This window comes from Nipponia nippon, unplaced genomic scaffold (genome assembly GCF_047370975.1).
Source record: "Nipponia nippon isolate SJK-2023a ecotype South Korea unplaced genomic scaffold, ASM4737097v1 scaffold_5, whole genome shotgun sequence".
NCBI lineage: Eukaryota > Metazoa > Chordata > Aves > Pelecaniformes > Threskiornithidae > Nipponia > Nipponia nippon.
Window position 1 is genome coordinate 15,250,751 of NW_028262369.1, and position 26,082 is coordinate 15,276,832.

The window sequence follows — 26,082 nt, forward strand, 5'->3', positions numbered from 1 at the left end:
ATGTTTTCTACCAGACTAAGGCTTTTTGGTTAGGCTCAACAACGGATCTACCCTGTTTAGTGCAGCATTGTTTTTTGGTTGTGTTTTGGTTTTTTTTTTTTTTCTTTAATAAAACAAATAGCCACTAATAGATGCACTCTGTCACTCTGTTGCTGCTCATTTTCTACTAGGCTCCTTTTTTGCTGAAAGTATTTGTCTCATAAATAAGTCATGCCACAGAGAATCTGTGCTGTAGCATCATCCCATCTATCTTTCCTACTAGCAAGATTGCTTTGACTTTGATGTGGACTAATTAAGTTCACATATTTTTATGGACATCTTAGAGTAGTTAAAGAAAAGATAGCTGAAATATCTGTGATTTTCTAAATGAGGCTGTAGAACTTGTTAGGGCTTTGATCCTATGTATACTGAAGTCTCTTTTTTCTTTCTGAAAGGACACTACCTAGAGTATTTCCATCAAAGCAGTATGGCAGACTTCCCAAGAACATACCTGTTTTCATATGAAGAATCCAGTTTCTTAGTTTTACGCAGGGCAAAATACAATCTCTGCAGCATGGGCAGGGTTGAATTAAGACTCTGCACAGCATCAGGCAGGTTTGTCTGTTTAGCTTGCTCCTTGAATTGCTTCCCAAGTCACGTGCTCACAGATTAGATCAATACACTACCTAATAGGACGTTTAAAAACATTTCCATGATTTGCTGACATGGGGGAATGGTGAGGTAAAGTAATAGATTTTGTACTAGATCTTAGAATACACTACTGCGGTATTGGCAAGCCCCTTGTTCTCATGTGAAATTCGCTACTGCAGTGGTGCATTGCAGGAAATAGATAAAAATCAACGCACAGAACATATCCGTGCATCATATATATTCGGGGAGAGAGACATGCATTTGAACCTTAAGCAGCTTACGTGTTTTAACAAGGCAAATAGGCTTTCCACTTTTAAAAGAATCTTACTATAGAAGGACATGCAATTTAATTTGAACAAGATCCGTTATTTAAATGGTTTAAGAACACAATAGGCTCTTAAATGCATCTTTTATAGAGTACTTGAGAAATCATTTACATTTGTAAATGCTAGTGGTGGAGATGAGCACCTACCAAAGGGGAAGCAAATAAGTAATTTTAGCATAGTCATTTGAATTCGGAGAATTGCTTTGTTCTTGTTGAAATACAACTTCTTACTACTGTGACTATATATGGGAAAACCAAAATTACATCTTTAGAGCATCCTCCTATTTTCTCCTCCAGCTTGTGCTGCCTGTCTTTTGAATTGTGCAACTTTTTTTTCCTCCCAAGTTTCACTTCAGCCTTGTACCTGCTGTGGAATTTTGTGTGAAACAAAAATTGGAAAAAGTTGTGGGTTTTTTTTTTGGTTTTTTTAAGTCTGATTTAATGTCCAGCTTTTGGCATGATATATCCTCCAGAGTGAGGAGGGCAGGAAAAAAATCTGTATGTAGAGGTTAAATGATAACTAGTCAGATCTCTGTTGCACCCCCAAATACAATTCTTAATTTCATCAAAGTTCTCTAGTTTTAGATTGACTTGCACCGCTCCAGGCTTAAGGTAGCACAGATTGTCAACAGAAGTAACTCTTCAGCTGTACAGTCTAATTGTTTTAGAGCAGGAAGGCGTGATTACTGCACAAACAGCAGCGGTTGTTCTAAATGTGTGTCATTGCCCCTCATTTGGGGATGGTTCCACTGACAATTGAGCCAGTGGAACAGATAATGTGAGTGCTCCTCATCAGCATGAAGTCACCTGTCTTAGTTTAGAAAAATACATGTTAGGTGCAAATTGTACAAGATGAAGCAGAACAGTTTAAACCAGTTCCTTCCAGTGGGAAGGGGACAAATAAGATGAGTTCACTGATGTTTTCCATCCTGCCGTTCAGTGCAGAGCCTCACTGGAGCTTTGATCTTACTGAATGAAAGACCGCATTGAAAGCAAGTCATTATTCTTTTTCTGAATCCTTGGGAAAAAATTACTTACTTGAAGTAGCTCACTTAAGAATGGGAAAGGTCGCTCTAGGATAGGGTGATCCTAGTGTATAATGGCATGTAATGCTAGCAACTACCAGATCGAGTTTAGTAGATGACAACTATAAGTATCTGTCCTCAAGAGGTCTGGTTCTTTCTGGAAAAAGGGCTCTAGAAAGGCTTTTCGGAGTCCTATAGATCAATTTTTGTATGTATTAATCCAGTATTTATGGATAAGGAAGGGGGGAAAAGGAGGTTATCTCCTCTGAAATAACTTTCAATGATTTTTTTTTTTTTTCTTCTTTTCTCTCTCCCTTAACTGGTCTCCGATGTAGTATGTCTGGACAGAGTGGACTATGGTCTTTAACGCTACTCTGTAATGCACTGAAGAATTCAGAAAAGCATGTGGAGCCATAAAAAAACCTACTATATTATTTGACACTTAGTATCTATAGAAGCATTTCTAAAGCTTTTTATGTGGAACCTGTTTGCCGTCTGTCTTTTTTTTCCCAATGGACACAAAGCTATTTGAAACTTGCTTCTTTCAGTTCAGATCAGTGAGTCTCCTTATTTTATATTGCACCTTTTTCCAACTGCTGCTTAGTGAAAAATTACCCATATTTTCCTTAACAGTGATAGGGAATGAACCCCTGCCAGTTTAGGGCTGGAACAGTACTGCCATGCAAATGAGTTACGTAACTGTTCACTCTGCTCCAGAACTGCTCCGTAATATCCATTCCCATTTTGTGGTACAGTTTGGAGAAGGAAAGTGAATACTCTGGCTATTGATTCCTAAGACAGTGGACGCTGGGATGTTACCTGCTTTGTGAAAGTTTCTGGGATAGCTTAATCCAGGTTTTTCATCCTTCAGCAGAACGGATAGTGGTATTTCAGAAGATGTTTGTGGTTCTTTCAGGCTTATTCTGAATGTTGTTGCTTCCAGCTGATGTGTCTAGAAGATGCTTTTATAGATGGCCTCTTTTCTCACTTGTTATGAAAAAGCTCCTCTGTATTGCTTATGCCTTGTGAACTTGAAGGGTTTACCTGCGTGGTCCTCATGTCTTGTCTTGGGATCAGTGTTCGTTCTTTGTTACTAACAATTCACTTTTGTACAGAGCATTTTTCTAGTGTTCAGCTAACTCTTGAAAACATGGTACCTCTCTTGTCTTCTTCCCACCTGTCAAGCAGAGAATAAAAACAATTGTTTACTATGTCCAAAGGCACAAGACAAAATACTGTCAGGTTTCCACAGTCATTTTGGTGGCTAATTTTACACTTGAGAAGACCTGTTCAGGAATTGGAAACAACCTAATTGGTCTCTTCCCCCCCCCCCCTTCTCTTCTCGCTTTTATCTCTCACGCTTGCTCCTTCTCTCGCCTCATTTCTACCATTAGGATTTCTCTGGATGCAGATCCTGGTCCAATCAAAACATTTGTCCAACTGTGCTTTGGTTCTTGATGGGTTAGCCACACTGCTGTTGTGGCAAGCCGTCAATCCTGCAGAAGGTCAGGCTGCTTTATTAATTAGGATAAACTCCCATTCTCCCTAGCCTCTGGAGAATTTGTCAGCGTGGCATCAGAGCGCCACAGAACACTTAGCAGAGGCTTCTCATTGCCAGATGAAGAACTTGAGATAATTTGTCAAAACCAAAAAATACAACTGAAAAAGGAATAGGATTGGTGTGCTTTTAAAACTTTTAGATCAAAAAGTATTAATTAAGCAGATCATTCAAAATATTCTGATACTGGCTTCAAAAACTACAAGTCTCGTTTTCTGTGTGTGGTTGCTAGTGTATCTTCCATGGAGATAAGGGGGGGTGGGGGGAAACCCTGGAAAAGTAAAGGTGGGGGAAAAATTGCCTTCAGAATTTGAATTGCAGAAAATATTTAATCATTCTTTCTCTAGCAGTAGGTACTGTGCAACTAATTTTTTTTTTTTTTCAAAATCAGGGTTAAATTAAGATAAAATGATTCTGACGTTCGAACAGGTGAGTTTAATGTTCATGTTAGTTTGCCTTAGCAAAAGACAGGTAGTTTGTGCCCTTGCTGGGATGCAGCATCTTGAATAAGGTGTAATGGAAAACTTTTATCAGTTTGGGAAAAAAAAAAGTTTCCTCAAGTTGCTTTCTAGCATCTTTTGTAGCATGTTCAGTACTTTCATTTTTCCCTCTTTCACAGTTTTTTTTCACTTACAGCCAGAAATAGGATTTGTTGGAATTAGTCATGGGTTAATCTAATACACAGAAGGACAGCAAGCTGCTCAGATGGTCATAATGGTATATTTTTATTTACTCTGTTTGAGAACTGTGGTGTTATTTAACAACTTAGGCTGTTTAATCTTTAATTATAAATTGTGATATTGTTGTCTTCAAGCTTGCACTCAGATGGTCAGAGCCAAACGTCCTGTTCGCAGACTAGGAAAGCTGCGTAGACAGCTTCTCTCTGCCGCACCCAATGGCAATACGGGAGCCAGTAAATACATCGGTGTGCCTTAGATTTAATATTTACCATTGAACAGAGCTGAAATAGTTAACTGTCTTTTTCTGCTGCTGTCTAAACAAACATTTAGAATAACCCAGTTTAAGTAGTTACCTGTACTTGGTTTTTTTTTTAAGATGACTTTCTGAACACTTACCAAGCCACAAAATTCTGTAACTAGCACACAGTTTTGCTAGTACTAATAAAACCTTTACTAGTACCCCTGACTTTAGTGGGGCTGGAAAGAAAATTTACAGTATTGATGGAATACTCTTTTTAAAAAAATAATTGACATTTCTAATGGGACAATATCATAATGAAGACTTGGGTGCAGGAAGTGAGTGAACAATACTTAAGTTGATTTTTTTTTTTTAAAGCTGATGTGTCAGAAATGTGTGCTGACTCAGAATAACTCTGAATCATCCTATCAGCATGTGGAGGAGTGATTTATATGCCATAGCACGGAGAACTGTAGAATCAATTCCCTCTTTTTGTTTCTTGAAACCTAAGAACATGGCTTTGAAGTTTTAAGTATTTACATTTATGAAATTTTCCAGCCACTATACTAATGAATGATGGGTCTGTGGCATGCCTGCCTTAGGAAAGCAGTACTGTGAATCTCGAAGTAAATGTAGACTAAGAAGTGATAGAAATGTCCTAAGGCAGATTTGATAAATTTGTTACTCTTGAGGTGCAAAGGGTACTTGAGTAATAAATCTCGTCAGCTGTGGCTTAATATACTGGCTTTCTCCTCCCACAAGCCAGAAGAAAGGCTGCTGTTGGAATAACTGTAGGGTCTCCATCTTCAGCAAAGAAAGAAGCAGTGGTCATTTACATGACCTTTTGTGATTATCTGTCCTTTTTTCTTTCAAAAAATAAGCTAAGGGAAACATGCTGTTCGTCACTCAACATGTGCTGCTGTGTCTACATTACATTTGGACAAGAATTGGTTGCAACACGGATGGATAAGAATAAAAATTAAAGTCTGTGCCTAAGCTATGATCTAGACATGGCAAGGTGAATAGGAAAGGCAAAAATTGACAAAGAGGATTAACTGTACTTAAAATGTGCGTATTAAGACCAGGAACTGTGAATATGTGAGGAAATCATTAAATTTCCCTTAAATGTCTTGATCTGTGGCCCAGTGAGGGCAGTTGCACTTTGTATCTGAAAAGTTTCAGTTGAAAAATCTAACTTTTCTTGTTTGGCTTTGTTTTTGTTTTTGTTTTTTCCCTTTCCCATATTCTGCTGTTAAACTACTGAACACTGCAAACTTTAAATCCATCTCTTCACTTTTGTTCGTGTGTCTGTAAGGGATTAAGAATTCAAGAAAGCAGAGTTTTATTGCGGAAGCTGTCACAGGTTCCTAAGGCTCTGGGTGGCTGGACCCTCATTTGTTGCTTTCTCTTACTTGCCTTTCCCACCAACGTGTGGAAGCATCACTGGGAAAAGGGGATGGGACTTGAAAGGGTGTATTTGTTTATCTCATAGTATCTAGTTTTAACTTAAAGCAAGTTTAAACATAGAAACATAAAATCGTAATGAGAGAGAAAGTATTGAGAATTACAGGTACTCTGCTTCCAGGCATCTCATAGGATTGCTAAATTTTGCCTCTCTACGTTAGGGCTAGCAGCTTCTCCTGCCTAAATAACTGCTGTGGTGATTGTACCAAGGTGAACTTTGAAATAAGTTTCTCAATTTCTCACAGAAATCCTACTTCAAAATTCAACAACCATAAGTGGGACTTCTCAGTGTCTCCTTGTGCCTGGAGTTCCCCTTCTTTCAAGTCCACTTAAGTACTACCTAGTAAGGAATAGTTTGTCTGAGCTGAAGTAATGCTTGTGGAGCACAAATGCTTCTCCCTGGGAACAAAGCAGATTATGGTGACAAACTTAGGCATGGAGGGAGAATTTCCCACATACACCTGTATTCTGTAGGTAGGCATATTTAGAGGTGCACAACAAACACCTTAATCCATGTAAACTGAGATTAAAGTTCTTTCTGAAGAATTAGACTTCGGTTTTGAGCTGGAAAGTGAAGTGTACCCCTCCAAAGACTTTCAGTAATGATGATAAAGTATTAGAAAATTAAATACTTTGTCTTCTTCCTTCTGATGTGTCTAAATAGTTATGTCTGTTTTACACAAAAACTTACTTTAAAAGGTGGGGAAATTGAAGTAGATTTGTATTGGGAAGTTTTTACTTTCCTATTGCTAAGGATTTGCACATGATCAAACACTTGCAGGGATCAATAGCTGGTGTATTTGCTTTAAGAGTACCTTAAGAATCTGCTTCTTTGAGTTACTTGTGAACACGTACAGTGTGGCAACACCTTCCTTATGATCTTTTAACCTCCCAAGCCTCCCACTGTCTTGTTAGTGTTACCTAGTTCATCTTTTCCCGTGAACCTTTTGTGGTGAATATGGTTTGCAGAGTGTGAAAGGTAGGAGGTCTTTGGCTTGTAAGCTTGTAACTGAAAACAGCTCTGTTCTGAAAGTGCTTTGATATATTTAGTGTGAGCATAAGAGGCGAGACTCCTTCAGTACCCTAATGGAAAACTTCTCTAAAAAGATGTTTTCCTCTCATGTACAATTAAATAAAAAATGAGCTTCTAAAGCTACTTCTGAAATAGCTGGAAATACGGAAGGATGGTTTGCAGTAGCTAAGGTCTATTGTATGCCTCTTGCTTTTTCCGCACAGTTTGCTTTGCAGGGATAGTATATTGCCACTCGAAACTGCCATTCAGTGATTTGAGGAGCCAGTATTACATGAAGTTGAAACGTGTTTGTAGGTTTTTGGAATAACTGATGCTACGTGCCCAGTGTAACCTTCTTGCTTTAGGTGGAGCCTGAGCTGGTCCAGGAAAGGAGAGGAGGAATGGGAACTGTTGGAGAGTGAACTGCCAGCTGGATGCATTAATTTTCTCCACCACTGTTTTGATGGTAGGATGATAAACTAATAATAGGCTATTCCGACAATTTGGAAAGACTTGAAGTGTCAGCAGTCTAGTTTATTTGACCTCCTGATGCCTGCTGCTTTCTTTTTAACTCACTTCATATCCCAGCTATTAACAATAATCAAGAGCAGGTAGCCTTTTCGAGATGAGACTCCATTGACCTGTGTTACAGGTCCCATTTGTGTGTTGTGCACTAGACTTCACACCCTCACTTGCTAGGCTGTTTAAACCTCCTTTCAGGAAGGTACAGAACCATTGCTGGGGGTCTGGGCGTGTGAGTTACCACTGTCTTAGTAGCAATGAAGGAGGTTAGTAGAGGAAAAAACACTGAAGAGGGAGTTGGGGTATCTAATGTTGCTCATTCCTGCAGCTTTGTCAGAAATATTGTCAGTTACTGTCTATGTGTGCATACACTGTTTATATTGTACAGGACCATTCTTTCCAGTTTTCTGTCATTTAAAAAACTGATTTTGATCTTCCAGAAAGAAAACGCTCAGGGCTTCTTCTGGCTTCTCTGTGCTGTTTGTTAGAATATCAAAGCAAAATTAAATGGGATAGACAGAGGTTCAGTATGGACTGAAGAAAGAGTGACTGGGGACATAAGATGAGGAACTGAGCGTGTGGGGAGAGAGAACAGGGTTAAAGATGGAGAGTGGAGTACTTGAGGGTGAGGAGAATAAAGGAGAGAAGCAAGCAGGGAACAGAATAAAATGATGAGAGGAGCCGAAAAATAATGGGGGAGGGTATGGAGGAATTTGTCTTATTTATGTCTACATTTATGTCTTAGGGTAAGGAAGGGGTGCTCTTGTATCTAGAGAAAAGGAGAAGCGGCAGGTTGATTCTGCAGCCAAAATGCTGCTTGACTTCCCTAAAGCGTCTAGACCATAAGCAAGATCTAACTTGCTTTTTAAAAAAGTTGAGTCGTGTTTTAAAGCAAGCTTGTGACTTTATGGATCCGACTGATTTTGATTACTCATTTGCAGTATTCTGTTTCATCTTAGACTTGTAGCCTCAAGAGATGTGAGCAGGGGTGGGAGTATTACGAAACAAAGTAATTTGATTATTTGGGGTGGGGTGGGAGGGTGGCAGCTTTGTTTTAACTTAGCAAATTGTTTAAAAGCACAGACAGATGAAAAGGAAACAGCTAATCTGTTTAAGAATAGCCACTATGTTTTTTTGATATTGATTTCTTTTTTCACTCTGTTGTCTTTTAACCTTGTTTTCTTATAATTTTAGAAAAACCATCTTGAGCTATACTGAACAAATAGAGGATATGGATAAATAGCTTCCTTTAAGTGATTTAACTTCTCTTTTAATTTACATTCTTCAATTTCTCTTAACTTTCATTGAAATAAAAACTCTTAGGGTATGAATTTTCTGCCTTTTAGCCTAAAATGATTGGGTTTTACGTGCTTGTTATGTCATCTGTTTACAATACATTTAATGCTAAAAGATTTATTTTTAGCTGGCTAAGTAAAATAGCTAGTTGCTAGAGTTGTTGTCATAGCAGCAATCTTAACAGATAGGCTGATCCTATTTAGCTTTTGCAGCCAAAGAGCGACCGTTAGGCAACAGTTTGACAGTTCTGCAGTATTTTTCTAAAGATGGAAATTGTGCTGGTGGTGGTGAATTTTTTTTGGTCCTACTTTAAAATATTTCTTTCTGTAGGTGTGTGGAGTTTGATTCAACCAATATGTTTTCATCTAACAGAACTCAAGAGAACTTTGAATATACAACATGTGAGATTCAGGATTTAAGTCTTAATTTGTAGAAGCTTGAAAATAAATTACATGGTGCGGCATATTGCAAGCTGCTTTGTTGATTATTTTTTTAACAGCCATAAGTATTCTGAAAGAAAAATGCCAGACTAGACAACAGGATCATGCATCATTTATTCAGCACTAATTTTAAGTTGTGGCAGACTGGGCAAATATTACTGAAGAACTTTGGGGGTTATTTTTGATGAAATGCACTGCCTGGGTTAGATGATAGCTTAGCATTTTAGTAATTCCAATTCTTATTTTTTTAATGTGAAGGAAAAAAGGTGCTTCTATATTGACAAGCAAAGGAATTGTATTTTCAGATTAGTCTGTAAAATAAGGCATACCTCTGTAAGTGATCTCTGTAGCTCTGAGCTGTTAAAGAAGATCAGTTACTCTTAAACATACGTCTGAATGCAGTTGCTGTTGTCTGAGATGAAAAGTGAATTTACTGTGAGGAATTTCTTCTGCCTGTATCTTCCAATCAGATGGTATTGGACCTGAATTGTTTTTGGTGGTGTTGAGCAAAAGACTTATCCCTCAAACTCTCTTAGAAAAAGTCTCTTACTAGACAGAGTAATTTTTCAACAGATTTGTTGAAGTACCTGAGTTTAATGCCAAGAGAAGGTTTTGGGTGTCGTTGGCTTAAAGTGGTTCAAATATGATTGAGAGTCAAAAAGTCTACTTAACTTTCTAATTGCCTTTTTTTTTTTTTTCCTCCAGGCCTTCTTGTTAAAATGTATTGCTCTCATAGGAATGCAAGCCATCATGTCAGGCTTACATGCTTATTAATTTCCAATGAATCATGGTAACTTTCATGACATTCCTCCCCATTCTGGGTCACTCTGGGGAACAGTCAGCACATCACCTTCCAAACTTGATTCAAAGGCAGTCTGAGAGTGGCAAAAGTGACTTTTGTAACTCTTTGACTGGTATAGATTTGATGTTGCACCACTATTTCATGGGCTGGTATAAAATCTAATGAATGAATCTGGCAGAATCTCCCAGTGGAGAAATGAAATGCCATATACCCACAAACATTTTAATATTCAAGTTATATTATAGCTTTTGAGTGGATTGAGGAGCTCAGTGCTGTGAAAGAGCAGAGTTCTTGCCGTGGTCCCACCACCCAAAACTCCTGCCTCTCTACCACTTTTCCCTCCCTGCTGGGCATCTGCTCTCCCAGAGCTCTGATGCTCATCTGAGTCTACTTCATCTCCCCATAGGCTTACTAACCTGACAGAAGATTAGTTTTAGACTAGCTTCAACTTCCAGGTTAGCGAGCTGAACCAGCTTAGCAAAGGGCCTGTTGAGCAGCAAAGCCCACTGCTTCAAGGTAGGGACTGTGAGTGGGGGGCGATTCTGAAGAACTGAGCAAGAAGAGATGTATCGAGACCTCGCTCCCCTCGTAATCAGCATCTGTACCGCTGTAATGTTAAGCGTGTGCTGCGCTAGCCGTAATGCCCAAAGGTTTCGCACCAGCAATGAATGTTTGTGTGGCTCATAGTGAGCTGGATTGAGGAACCGATACAGATTAATCTGGGGGGGAGTGGCAGATTCATTTCAAACACATCTATTTCCCAGCTTGAGCACATGGCTGTGATGGCTGTGTAGGTCTTTCTGCTGATACCTGGTTGGTATTGGAATAGAGATGCACAGGTGGAGTTGAGGGAGTGGTAGGACTGTGTATTCTGGCAGCAGTGCCTGCTTACCCTGGCTTGAAATGTTCATTAAATTACAGGCTGAGTTGTAAATGGGTTGACTATCGTCTGCTCTGAGATGACACCTGTTCTCTATGACGTGGAAATGTATTGGATGAATGGAAGATTTTTCTCCATTAATATGTCTAATTGGTGTTTTTGTCACATGAGGGCAGAACTGTTCCCCTGATGGTCTGCAACACTGAGTTGCAGGCACTGAGTAAAAGAGAAACCTAGCAGTTACATCTGTGTCCATTTAGCTGGACTTGGAGATATGTTTCTGTCACTCATTCCGTGTTTGTTTCTCTATTTCAGGCAAAGTCGTGCATTTGTCATATGTGTGGTGCCCACCTCAACAGACTCCACTCTTGCCTCTACTGTGTCTTCTTTGGCTGTTTTACAAAGAAACATATTCACGAGCACGCAAAGACAAAGCGACACAATTTAGGTAAGCTGTCATCCCGATATACTCAATGGTGCTTTTTAACTTGCTCTATTATCCCTGTCAATTCCAGGCCAGTAAGGTGATATTTTCTTGTAGCTACCTCATTAGTCAGGGAGATAAATTTTATTTGTGTTTTGGGTTAGTTTAGTGGCATTATTTTAAACTTGGTGCTTAAGCTTCCACTGCATCACAGATAAGTTTTTTTTCACAACTTTAAAATTTGAATTATTATGGTTTAGTATCTTAGTATTTATGAATTAATGTTATATGTAGGGGAAAATAATAAAAATGTGTGTAGCCAGATTTTTTTTTTTTTTTTGCAAAGTGTGAAAAATGGTGGGTTTAGTGCCTTGAACTAGGGCATTTATTTCGGTGAACTTTTTTTCAGGAGGTCATGTTCACTTCTTTGTTCTTGCTAAGGAAAAAAACATCATTCCTATCACAAAGAGGACTAATCAAGTGACAATCAGAATTATTTAAACTTTTAAGGTTTTGGTGTTGGGTGCTTTTTGGTTTTTTTTTTGTTTTTTTTTTTTCCTGTCTTGGCTTCTTGTTTCCAGTGGGGTCAATAACCTAAATAATAAGAAAACAGTTTAACTGATATGGAGTACCTTTCCCTCAACTGCCTCAAAAACACTGGTAAAATGCCTACAAATTCTATTCTGTCAGCTTTAGTGCTACATAATCTTCAACACCAAAAGCATTCAGTTTTGTTTTAAATTACTTATTACGTGTTCTTTACAACATTTTAGAGTTATAATGCAAAATCCTGATCATTTTATATGAAAATTCTGGTTGTGTCATAATGGTTGTATACAATTTTGCTTGGTGTACAACACACTTAATTTTTCTTCAAATGAAAATACGTTCCTGGTGGAGTGATATAAGAAACAGGAAAAAAGGCATTATTTCATGGAATAATTTTTTTCTTGACCAGTGTGGCCACCATTGTTATTTAATTTATCCTAAGTGCTTATGGAAATAAGTGTATTTTCCATGAAGACAAAGATGCTCCAGAAGGCCAACAGTGCTGTGTACTCCTGTGCTTAAGAAACTGGTGTGTAAGTTTACTATTTATGGAAAAGATTATTTAAAACAGCAAATTGTTATAGTTTCTTCCTCCATATGTATCAAGAAAGAAAAAAATTAGGCTCCATAGCAGTATAGCTTAAGTTTGTAAATGCCTTGGAAAAATAGAATATTGGAAAATAGTACTGAATATCCATAATATTTATTAAGTTGCTCGTCTTTGAGAGTGACATGATGATAATTCTTGATGTCAAGGTAGGCAGCAATATTCAGTATAAACTAAAGCACAGATAGCTGTACTTTAAATGATAAGTTCACAAGAGGAAAAAATGAAATGTACTAGTATGAGAAGACATCTGAAATTGGTAAGTGCTGATGAGGCCACATCTGGAATCTTGTGTCCAGTTCTGGGCTACCCAGTAAGAGAGAGATTGGAGGTACTAGAGGGAGCCTAGCAAAGTGCCGCAAAGATAGTGGGGGTACTGGAACACCTCTTAGGAGGAAAGGCTGAGAGCACTGTGACTAGCTTACAGGAGAGATGGCTCAGGGGGATCTCATCAGTGTGTACAACTATCTGAAAGAATTGTTTAAAAGGTGGAGCCAGGCTCTTTTTGGTGGTGTCCAGTGACGGTACAGGAGGCAGTGAGCACAAAATGAAACACAGGAGGTTCTGTCTGATCATCAGGGAACACGTTTTTACTGTGAGGGTGACCGAGGACTGGAACAGGTTGTCCCAAGAGGTTGTGGAGTGTCTGTCCTTGGAGATACTCAAAAGCCATCTGGACATGGTCCTGAGCAACCTGTTCTAGATGGCCCTGCTTGAGCAGGAGGGTTGGACAAGGTGACCCCCAGAGGTCCCTGCCAACCTCAACTGTTCTTTGAAAATTGAAAAAAAAACAACCCTGTATGACAATTTTTTATTGCTTTTTACAGGGTGTAATTTCAAAGAGCTTTTGAAGTCAATTAGGTGAAATTATTTGGGAATCTTTACCAATGCAAAAGTACAAGTTACTCTAGGTAAACTCTATCTAAAGATTTCTGGTAAAGTGTATACATGTATAAAAAACATTTTGTGCCAATATAAGTTTATGGTGAAGTTTAGGGTTTAAAAAAATTACAGTGCTAAATTGAGACCGTAAACAGTATTTGCCTGTTTATCTGTGGATACTGTGTAAACACTGTAATATTTTTACCATTAAACTTACCATATTTACAGAGAACCTTTTAAAAGAGCTTTATAATTGCACATGTTGTGAGATGCTGTTTTATCTTCATATCTGGGAAGCCTAAATCCTTCAAGTTAACTTTTGTGCAAGGTAGAACTTGCTGGTGTCTGCTGTAGTGAAATGTCTTCTGTTTTCTTAAAGGAAAAATAAAACTGGACAGAGGAGGGAGGTGCTTTGAGGATGCACTCTTGCTTTAAGACTGTTCTAGTTATTGTCATGGTACTAGACAATTAAGAGCGTGTCAGATAAGGTACTTCCCAAAAGGAATAGCCTTTAGATAAAAAGGGCGAGAGTTAATTATACAAGCCAAAATACAGAGTACAGTATTGTATCATCCCAAAACCTATTCTTTTGCAGTTAAATGTAATGTACTCAGTGCACAAATACATGTAATGTGAAGATTGTACAACTGACTGCTTGATTTCTAGTTTTGGAGATTCCTTTTTTCTTTTTTAATGTATATTTTGGTGTTTAATTTCCAGCTGCATGTGAAATGAGCTGTAAAAATATTTGTGTAGTTTTGCTAGTGCTTTTGGTTGCTTTTACTGCTGCAATTTTCGTTGGGGAAATAACATCTGATAGGCAAAAACGAGTTAAGTGCTTTGAAATTTCAAAACGAACAGGAATTATTTTAAAACACTTGGTGACTTTTTGCTGAGCCAACATCAGTCTCCATGGAGACTAGCAGGAACTGCACACTTAATCACAGTTCTAAGAAACATCATAGATTTCAGCTGTAACAGCTGTCTGAGCACTGGAAGCGATGTTTTTGCAGCTAACTGCTATATGTTTCAGGAGGTTTCAGGATCATAGTCCAGAGTGTTCTTAAAATACATTCCTTGTTATCTCTGCTTCCCTGAGCAGTATAAATTAGATAGTCACGCTCTGATCTTACACTGATACCTGTGCCTATTCAGTGTATATTAATAATACTGTACTTATTTTAATATATTCCTTGAGTTGTGGATGTGGGTGATGGGTAGGTGAAGTAAGATCCAGCTATATGAGCTTCTTTTTTTAATCTCTGCATTGCACAGTCTCTTTTAGTTGATCCCCATGGTAGGCTGGTATTGCCACTGGGTTGGGCTTTAATGCAATGTAAAATTTTTATACAGGTGGAAGAACTTTTAGAAGGAAGTAAATAAGACTGACCTTTCCAGGACCTTGAAGACTTGGCACTATTCAAACTAGCCTTTTGCTGTTCTGTTTCAGTGCTGTTTTCTTACTTTGTAGGCATCCCTCATCCCCCCATGAAAATGGTATCAGTTATAAACACCCATGGGTATGTCCTAGGACTGCTCAGAGATGACCTGTGTCAAAATATGTAGTATGCGAAGGAGTTGCCAGGAGCAGATAAAGCAGGGCTGTCTGTCCATACCTTCCTTGAGAATTGTAAGGTACTTAATCGAAGCCACTGTAATAGACATCTGATTATAGATGCTACAGATCTGAAATCCAGCAGCCTAAGCAAAGTGATATCTTAGCCTGTGGACGTTGTTACTTCAGGAAATACTTTCTGCTGTTGCAATTTTAGTAATATACAATCCTTATTTTTTTTTCTTTTTTTCCTTTTCTTCCAATTTCATAAAACATGTTTTGCTTCTTTGAAGTGGTTGTACTGGCTGAAGCTGTATCATAAATACCCAGCCTTCTACCTGGTAGTGGTCAATGGAGGTAGCTTAGAGAATAGGCAGCAGTATAGTTATTAAGCATTTTTTTCCCTTGTTGTACTCTCCCTTTTTCTACTACTCAGTTCTTCAAAAACTTTCTGAACAGGAGACTGCTTCTAGGTGCTTGCGTTCCAGTAGCTGCCAGTAGCCTGTCCAGTGTTAAAGCCCGGTTCCTTTCTGGCGCCCACAGCATGCAAAGGCAGTGAGTTCCATGGTTTTTCTGAGCCGTATGAAAAATGCATGTATCTTTCTGGTTTGCTTTATAATGCATCTTGTAACTTTGCTCTGTATTTGTTTTGTGAGGAATTGAGAAATGGTGAGTAAAAAGTCCTTATTGATCTCTTCTGGGATTCTTGATCTTTCTGATATTGTCAGATGTTTCCTTTTCCCAAGCTGTAGGATCCTGAACTATTTTTACCTTTTCTTATTGAAACTGTTGTATGATTCTCAATGTCCTCATCATACTTTTTTTTTTTAGTTCTGTTGTGTCCATCTGTGGTGACAACTCTTTGGATTAATACAGTTTACTATACTAATGACTTGTATTCTTAGCTGATACTTCCATGACTTTTGTTTTGTGTTTCTTAATATGCTGTTCAACACTGAGCTGATGTTATTCAGAAGTGACTCCAAAATCCTGAGTGGTAGTTGTTACTCATCTGCTACCTTATGGATAGTGATTAGAGTTTTGCTCTTGGTGGTATTGCCTGTTTGCTAAGTATCTCGAAATCCTTTTGGAGATTTTTTTTGCAGCTTCAGATTTGATTATGCTAAATGAATGCGTGCCATCAGCATACTTTGTCATCTTCCTATATAATCTTTCCAAATTGGGCTCCAGCACCTGGGGAATCTGCTGGTAGTTTCTGCCCTTGTGAAAACTGATGGTCTCTTCCTTATCTCTTCTACAGTTGCTCAATGAAGGAAAGTACATAGTAACTTAGTCCCAGAGTAGCAGGAACAGGAAGATGACTGAACAGTAGCTCTAAAAGAGAAGAGAGGTTGGTGCTATAGAGAGAGTTCATCTCAAAACGGAAGCAGGGATTCTTTTATCAGTTTCCTGGTTGGGACTGAAAAATCCTGGGCAGACACCAAATGAAGTTTTAATATTCTCTGAGTGAATACTTTCTGTTTCTGTTACATAATGATTAAAACTTCTTGGGGCGGATAGCATATGAAAAAACAAAATTGATGATTTTGAGTGGAGTATTCATATAACCTTGCTTGGGAATTTTCCTCCACATGTTTTTTTTTTATATATATATATACACACACACACACACTTAGCTGCAAGAAAAATCAGTGGAATGAGGCTTAGGAAAGTCTGTTGCAGATAACCATTCTGAATGAGATGAGTTCAATTATGGTATCAAAGCTCTGTGTAGACCTATTTAAACTCTTTTGTAAGGAGCCAACTCCTGCATTTCCATGCTATGCTTCTATCTGTTAGAGATGCACTCTTAACGCATGAATAGTATCTCTGAAACAGCACATAATGCAGTTTTTGGATGAAGTCTTGGTCTGCTCTAAGGCCCTGTTCTGGAGTTCAAGAATAAAGGTAGGTGAAATAGCAGGACTGAGGTTCAGTGGTTAAAAGACTAAACGAGAAACAGTTGGAAGACCGAAGTACCATTCAATTTCTAAGGAGACTGGCAAACAGTTGATTTCAGAATTAGTCCTGTTAGAGTACATTCATTATTTATTAGATCACAAACTGTTGAGGAACTGTTTTTTCTAAGTATATGCCGATGTAAGGTTCAGTCCAACAAATACGTTTGTGGTGAGAGGAACTGGGTGGGTGAGCGTAATAATAATGCTCATAGATTAAGTTGAGGATTTTTTGGTAGCATTCAAAAAGCTTCTACTTCCCCTAGAAAACAAATAACTAATTTTTTTCATCTGATTCAGAGGAAACATGACAAAAAGCTGGTTTCTGTACTTGAAGTTGGTCAAAGGAAAAAAAACTGGTTACTGCTGTTAATACATACCTGTCTGTTGAAATTTAATATTTAGAAACAGAACGCTTATGTAAAGGAATTTTAAAGTTATTTAATTTTCATATGAATTGGAAGGTATTGACGGTAGTGTTAATTCTGCATGATGGCAGTAGAGTTGAGTTCTTTTGTAAACAGCTAAGACTTTCATTATATTCTGTGTGGAAGGGGCAATTAAAGCACTTCTCATGCAGTGTATTGCAGTGCTAGAGTAGCAGTTTGGTTTTTCCTTTGGCATCTAGGCTCACCAAGGGGTAGAAAGGGTCATCTGGGCATTCTACCAGCCTCTTGATTTGAATTCTGTTCTAATGTTTTGCTTAATGTGAGTATTGAAAAAAGTCTATTAGGGAGATGAAGGCAAATGGAAAACAGGATACAGTGTTTTTTAGTTCTGTCAGAGATGGACCATGTCAGACTAATACGTCTTTTTGATACTATAACTGATTGCCTTAGAAAAAGGAAATACACTGGACCTAATTTGTCTAGATCAAGTGAAGAATTTGACATTTTGCCCTGTCGGAAATTATTACTTGAGGTAGAAGTGGCAGGGATTAATATAAGAATTGTGGTGTATATAACGCAGGATAAATTGAGACTGATGATGAATAAACTGAAAGCAGAGTGTGTTGGATGCACGGACTTTACTAGCAGAACCAGTCCTAGTTTACTGCTATTTTCTAGTAATTGAAGAGGAGGAATTATATCTGTGTAGGAGATTCATGATGGTCACAAAGTTCAGAGGTATTGCTTATACTGAGGAGGGATAGGTAGTCCTGTGATAAGAATTAAATAGCCTCATTGACTACAGCAATAAAAATGAGATGAAATTTGATAGTAGAAAGTACAAGCTCTTTGTACTTCAACATAATATCCTTGTGATGTCAACCAGAGGATCATTGATTGGAAGTGGAGGAGGAGAAGGAGGAGGAAAGCATTTTGAATATATGGGTCAACCACAGTGTATGGCTTTGAACCTCCAATATTCCTCATAGCCATTAAAAATATCTGCTGTTCTAGGATGTATTGTGCAAAGTATTACAGGCATATTCTCATTTCCTTATGCGATGCATATTCCAGCATGGCATTCCGATAGCTTAGCTCAAACTTGGAGCCAGACTGAACTCGTGAGAAGACAGCAGGCATTTGTTCATTGCAGTTGTCCTCTGCTAGGAGCTGCTCTGGTAAGTGCAGGTAGTTATGAGCTCCTACAAGAGTTCTCTGTACACCTGGAATATTCTTAGCCCTCAAAGCCAACCTTCTGAATATTTACCTGCATATTGCCAGCTCTGCATGTATCTGCTTGCCTCAGACCCAGCTACTAACTTCTATGCAGTTCTGGATTGTACTACTGTTTTTATTGAAAATTAATCTTCGAGGTAACTCTCCATGGTTGATCAAATAAGAATATACAGATGAGTAAAACACTTTGCACCATGTCATATGGAGCAACACAAAACTTGGTGGCTGTAATTTTTGGATTCTACCCCCAAATTTCTGAAGAAAAAAGCAAGATTAAGTAGGGAGTGTTTAACAATTTCTCTCCTTTAAACCTGAATAATATTTTGTGGGATCAAGAAAAGGTGCTTTAGCCAGGAGGATTTAATCTTTTTCACTTTTCAAAGGTTTGCTACAAGCAAGGGAACTGTTAAAGTTCGTAGGGTCAGAGAAGGGCAGGGAGAAGACTGAGCAAAGGCAAAACATCTTTTATAATAGGAAGCGCAGGGCAACTGAAGTATAGACATGCTACGTACTCCTCTGTAGTATACTGGGTGCATGCACACATATGTAAGGTGTGTGTATGTATGATATGTATTTCTGAATATGGTCAAGGAGCTGAAGTTAATATTCTGCTAATAATAAATGAACATAATAAGTTGTGACAGACTGGTTCCTCTAAATTAACAGTTAAAAACACTTTTGGTATCTGTATTACACAGGGGTACTAGGACATTTTTCTTTCATTTGAACATCTCATCTTTCCTGGCTTGAATTCGCCTGCTGATGTAGGACGATACTCTGTGACAGAGGCAAGTGTACAGTATAGAGGTTGGACATTTCACTCCTAGTTTTATTTGAGTGGTTTGCAGCCTAGTATTGCGTTTTTGCCCTGTTTGGATTGCAGGGAAATCAGTCCCTTTAAACATTAAAGTTCCATATGGGGCCAATAGACATCTTGGAGACTTTAGAGCACAGCCCACAAAAACACTTACCTGTTGGCTGCTGGTGTAAAAGAAGAAAAAGAGGTACTTAAAGAGTGGAATGGTTTTATCTCAAGTATTAGGGGAAGAAAATACCATTTTTCTTAAATATTGAATGTGGGAGGGAAGGGTAATGCTTAACTGTTTTTAATCATTTTAACGAGTATTTCAGGATTGAGTATCTGACACTGCATTTTTAGCAACAAAAGGAAGTTTGGGGTTCCATTCCCTCCCCCTCCACCCCATAAGTAACTACCTGCAATTCTCAATTATTTCAGTGGAATCTGGCTTGGATCACCTTTGAGCAGGACTAGCCTTTTATTTATATATATAAATATGTAAAAAAATAAGTATACTTCTTTTGTGACTTGTAGAGTTGATAAGTCTGTGAGTGCCTTGATAGAGACTGAGAGGATAAGGGAAAAGTGTGAATAGCCTTTAATGTGTCTGCTCACCAGTTTCTGGTAAAAACTCAAAGAAGTAAGTTGATCAATGCTTCAGATGAGTCTGCTAGTGTGTTTTGGCATTTTCTTCCCCCCTTCCCCTTCTAGGTTAGTAGTTCCCAAACTTTTTATGAATTTGAGGCCCATCTCTGTTAGTTTTGTGACCCCAAATACTAATGCAAATGATGAAATTTGTTACATGTGCATTCTTATACTTTATTCCTGTAGTGTTTTTTACTGAATTTTCTGATCAAGTAGCTCAGTTTGGAGTAGAGTTTCACAGTAATTTAGTTTTGTGGGTTTTTTTGGGTTTTTTGTTTGTTTTAAAAAGTTTTAGCCTGGTGTTAACAATTAGGTGAAACTTGTGTTGCCTGCCTGCCCCCAAAAAATCCTTTGAGGGAGAAAGTTTTGTATGGATCTTGTCCTTTTGGTGTGGTGTAACTTCAGTGAGTGCTAACGAGTTGCTCGCTTTGGGAGAATTTCTGTCAGTAAGACAGACCCTCCGGTGGTTCCTCGGTTGGGGACCCTCAGCCCAGCGCCTGCCAGGCCCTGCAGGCCGGCTCTGCGGGCACGGTGCTTCACCAGAGTGACTTGGTAGTGGGTATTTTGTACTTTGCTGTAAAGAAAGCATTCTTTTTCACCTCAAGACGACCAGAATAAGAAGGTTAAATTACATTTCAAGGGAAAAATTCAAATTATACTAATTTGAAACAACTAACTTACAAACTTTACTAGTGGACTCTTTTCCTGGGATCCTGAAACTGAGCAGCCGTGTTTTGGCTTTCATGAGAAACTCCTGCCCTTCCTTTCTGCTGCAGCCAGGCCTGTAAGGCCGCATTGTCACTGGTTCTTGAGGTGATTTGTCCAAAACCTATTGCAGTCTTTTTAATGACATTGAAAGTGTTGGCATATATACAACTGTGTTGTTCAGATAAGTATGCTGGAGAGGACATTTTCTCAAGAGTCCTTAATCAGGCGCTGGACAATTACGGCTTTTACTCCACCAGTGTTTCTGTTAAACTTTCTGATTCTTTACACCAGAAACTCATTCTGCTCTGAACAAGTGGTTTGTATAAGGTGGTCTCTTGTTGGTTTTGATCTTGACATCTATACTTCATCACTCATGCACATAAATCCAGAAAGCTGAGAAAAGTAAGGAATCCTCTGAGGACAATGTATGCCTACTGATTCTGATGGTAGATGGAAAGCATTAGTGCTCACAGAGGGTCCTATTTATTTAATATTCTGCCAGCCCTGTTCTGTTATTTGGGGCAGGGGCTGTTTGTGGGATCTTTTAAAAAATATATGGAGAACAATATCTGATCTTGTGTTTTGAGACCAATACTTTGGATTTTCAACAATTCTTTTTAGAAAACTGTGCATAACTGGTAGTGCAATAGATAATGGAGTAAATATACAACTCTAATGCTCTGTAGCATAGTTGTGATTTTTTTTTTTTCTTTCTTTCTTTTCCTTCCCCCCCATGGCATAGTGTTTTGTTACTGATCTCCACCGCAGCTAAGATTCTTATCCCCTTTTGTGGTATTTTGCTAAAGGAGTTCATTAAATCCTCTGGGTACTTAGGTGAAAATTCTGGTGTTCAGACATTACACAAGGTAATGCAAGCAAGCAGTCCTTATCCTCCTCCGCAAACTGACTGTGGTCCAAATAGACAAAACAAAAGAATAAAATAATGAAGCACATAAGCAAGATGACAGCCAATAGACATTACGCAAACTTGTTTAAAGTAATTGTTCTCTTTATAACATAATAGAAGTAGTAACAAACAATTTGACATAACCATTGAAAAGATGATTTCGAAGGAGGAAGAAGAGAAAAAAGGGGTGTATAGGACTAAAGGAGAGGGGTAGCAGGTTGTGAAGAGGGGCAGTGGCTGTGAAGGATGGATGAGATGTGGTTAGAAAGAAACCTTACCAACCTTATCAAGGCCACTGCCCCACTAACAGGGGAGAGCACAAAGACCTCACCTTTGTTTTCCTGATGAGACTGCCAGCAGAATCCCTCCTGCGTGGCATGCAGTTTGGCTTATTTATGACTTCAGAGTAATTCAGTGCTGTTTCTTGCAGGCCACCTCATGTGGTAATGGTTTCCTTTGTTTAAAACAAGTTTCCACTGTAGTGAGATTTTTTTTTTAATAACGCTATTTATCTGAAATAAAAGGAATTTGGAAATAAAATAAATGGAAGATACACTCTTGAGGGAGAATGGTGATGTGTTTCTCAGCTGTCTGCTAGATGCAGATCATATTTTAGTAGCTGGGTAAGAATTTGTTAGTGCCCACTGAAATTTTTTTTGTTTCCTTTGATTGTGGCTTTTTTCCATATCTATGTACTGAAAATCAGCCATTTGCTATGATTAGTTTGCACTTAGTTCTTCCTCACTATATGTTGAAGCAAAATGTCATTTCCCAGTTAGCTGATTTATTTCATTTCTTGGCTTTCTTTTGTTTAGGGTTGTGTAAGAAAAATACTTCTAACATTGGTCAGTGTTCATATGTCCATTCTAAAAGGGCGTGTGGAGCAAGAGAAATTGAGACATGCAACCTGTGGAATAAATTACTCTGGAAAACCATTCCCCTGGACAAGTATCTTTTGAGGTTTCAGTGCTGTCTTCTGTTTGAGCCTTCATTTGGATGGGTGCTTTGTAATTCTTTTAATGGCTTTGAATAGAAATTACTGAAGTCTTAGAAAAAGACAATTCAGACTTACACATCGAATCTTACAGTACTAGTTCTGCATGTATTTTAGTCACTGTAATTATGCCTTTTGGTTACTTATGTCTTTGGAAGGTATATTGTGTATTACAAACAACTTGAAGGCAGCTAATGCTTTGCTGTCTTGCACAGTTGTCTTGCTGTGCCAGAACCAGTTGAATAACTCATACTGTAACTGGAAAAATTTCCCTGTTTTTTTTCTCTCTCTTTTTTTTTCCCTTCCCCTCCAGATTCTAAGGTACAGATTTTACTTTTTGTGGACTGCTGAGAAGAAAGAGTGCCTGACTTGGAAGCCTGCTTTAAAATGTCTTCTAGTTTATGAACTCACATCTTTTTTCCTCCTCCCCAACTTCCCTTCTGTTTTGCAGCCATAGACCTTTTGTATGGGGGTATATACTGCTTTATGTGTCAAGATTACATATACGACAAAGACATGGAACAAATTGCCAAAGAAGAACAACGAAAAGCTTGGAAATTACAAGGTTTGGTTTTCCTGCCTGAATTTCTTGTTTCTGTTTTTAATCATACCTGTCCCTCCCATTTGTCAATGGCAAAAGACAGTAAGGAGAAGAAAGAACTCTTTAGAGATAGTAGTACAGACCTTGGGAGAGAGATGTCTAGCTATTACTTTCCAGGAGTTAGACTGTTAGTTTAACATGTGCGCCACACCGAATTGTAGCAAAAATATTTTATTTTTAATTGCAAAAAATATAAAAATATCTAACATTAATCCTGCAAAACTTGAATAATATTAGAGCCAGATCTGTATTAGGTAGAAAATGTAACAATCTGCTCCTTTCGGCTAATTTAGGTGATATAGGCAATAAATCTGTTCCCCCTCACATGAAATGCCACCATTGTGTGTGATTTTTTTTTTTTTTTTTTTTTTTAAATAGAACGTGCCAGCTTACTTACACACCTGTGCTTTCATGGTACACACACAGTATCTATGTAGAAATATTTACACACAAATATATGTACACACATTTGTTTTATTCAGTTTGCTTTCCCTAATTTTTTCTTTTTTAGCCTTCACCCCAACAGTGGTTTCTCACTACCAGTGTACAATGACAGGTAAGAGGCGTGGGCTGGCGACGCACTTCACTAACAAGCGTCCCTTTGCTGATTATCCTGCCATTTTAGACATGAATCACAGTTAAGAATGCCAGTTTTATCGTGCAAATTGTTTTCCTCTTGTTTGGATATGTTCCAATGATTGAATAATTACAGCAGACTTGATTTCATATGCCCTTTCCTTGATAGAACTACTCCAAAATAAACCTTTTCTCCTTTTTTTGGAAAGGAAAGGAACTAGCATTTACCTTTAACTGAGTAGTTTTTAAGCATCAGTTTTAAAAGCTTGTCATCTTCCATTTCCAGTGGCCTCTAGGGGGTATGTTTTCTTAAAGTGGGAAAGTCTGTATTTGAAGACAGATGACTTCTGTCTAGTAATGTCTCTTACTGAATCCATGGCATCCTGTTTCAATGTGACAGCCTTAGTCAGGGCTGATATGACTTCAAACCATTCTTAACCTCATTTCCAATTTTAAAAATAGCAGCTAACATCGTATTAACTAGAGCTTTTCTGATGGCGTATCAAAAGTATAGCTGCTTTTACTTAGTTCCTACTACAGATTCCATTCTACTTTCTGCTTATTCCCCATTTTAAGGGAGTTGAGTCAGAGGAGAGGAGGATAGCGAGATTGCTAGTGAGTCCTAAAGCAAGAAAATACAGCTTAAAACGCTTTAGCACAAAGCACTAGTTTTCAAAGCAAGACAAAATGGAAACATGTTTGTAAACCTTTCATTTAGGCTATGCACCTCTTCTGAAAACTCCTTCAAACCTTCTAAACTGTGTTGTTTTGGGCACCAAATTAATCAGCTACAACATAACGCTTCTTCATGATACTATTGAAGAGGAAGGCCCCCCAGTTCCTTACTATTGAATATGTAAATTCGAAGAGCAATTTCTTAATTATGTTGTCCTTAGCAAATGATATATTTGTGCCTTTGGACTGAGATGCAGCCAGTTTGTACTCTAGTGGATGTCAGGTTGCTATAGCTTATGTTTTAGAGTAATTACAGCTACAAGATTGTTCATCTTGTTATGTTGGACCACAAAGTTGTGCGGTGAAGGGAAGAATCACCAAGAGGAACTGCCAGGCTGAAAAATCTTCTCTGTACTGGTTAACTGACTAATGAATGGCATGTTAAATACACATATATGAATGCATATTTATGTGAATATGCACATTGCATCTTCTGTCCTTGGAGAACAAATCTGTAATGACCAATGAAGATACAAAATGAAGGAATAGACAACAATACACTTTAAATTACTGGGGTACACAGTATAGACATTTTTTCTTTAGTCATGTCAGAGGATCTTTTGTTTTATAGCTTTTCATCGTGAAACCATGTGTGATTCCCTGCAAATTTATCGAAGGAATGAGAAAGGGAGATACGTGGGAGAAATAATGGAGAATTATGTCATCTTTTTTCTTTATTTCTCCATTGCTTCAATCCATCCCCTCCTTCCCATAGGGACTCATGTTATCTGAAAGATTATAAAGGGGGAGGGAACCCTTCTTCCTCCAAATTGAATGTCAAGATGAGTATAAACCCCAAACTCAGTGTCTTGGTTTTATATTTCTACCACAGAGTTAGTTTACCTCGGATAGTATTGCCGAATTAAAGAACTTAAGAAGTTAATCCAGTCTGCAAAAACTGAGATTGGCTTAAAACCTGAAGTGTCAATGATGTATATTTTCCAACTTCTATCCACAGTGCTTGAAGGGTATTAGTATATACTTTAATAGATGCTCACATAACAACATGATGCCTGGAGAAAAAACTTTAAGAAAACCCCCATATATCATGAGATTCATTTCATAGTCTTTTAACAGTAACTCTTAGTGTGATGAGTTCCCATGTCCAGCTGTAGTTCAGGGTTATATGATATAACTCTGAACAAGTTGCAACTCTACCATTTTTTTTTCCTCTGGTATTGAATATTCTTTAATAACGAGGGAGGTGAGAATACATGGAGCCCTTCATTCTAATTAATGTTTGGATTTTTGGGAGGGGGAAAAAGGGGGATTTGCTCAAGTATAGCAAAGTAAACAATCTATATCAATGATTACTTGCAAAATTGTGGCTTATAAACTAGAGCCTTCATCGCCTTTTCCTTCACTCATCCATGTGTCCCTGATAAAGTCTCTGAAAAATGACAATTTGTGTATTTGACGTAATAAAATTAATTCTTGGATGGAGATTTCACATGCTGACTTGAATCTCTGGCTATTTTATAGCATCATTTTTAAGATGATGAATTTTCACTCCTATAACGCTACTTTCATTTTACTGTAAATGATAACCTGTGCATGTTTTGCAAATCTTTGCTTAAGGTAGTTTATATTGGAGTTTTTGGCATGTTTGTGGGTGTTATTAAACCTTTTCCTAAACCTTTTTCTT

The 26,082-nt window shown here is 38.0% G+C and overlaps 1 protein-coding gene across 4 annotated transcripts in view; it reads left to right on the plus strand.

The window, feature by feature from the left end:
* The window catches only part of USP22 (ubiquitin specific peptidase 22), a 111,949-nt gene that overhangs the window by 31,069 nt on the left and 54,798 nt on the right, over positions 1-26,082 (plus strand). For 2 of the 4 annotated variants that reach the window (XM_087731688.1, XM_087731691.1), the window contains exons 2-4: positions 11,188-11,320; positions 22,977-23,090; positions 23,638-23,682. In XM_087731688.1, the coding sequence (XP_087587814.1) occupies positions 11,188-11,320; positions 22,977-23,090; positions 23,638-23,682 (292 nt within the window). Of the gene's footprint in view, positions 1-7,297; positions 7,399-11,187; positions 11,321-22,976; positions 23,091-23,637; positions 23,683-26,082 lie in introns of all 4 variants that reach the window. The other 2 variants (XM_087731690.1, XM_087731689.1) reach the window with 2 other exon arrangements.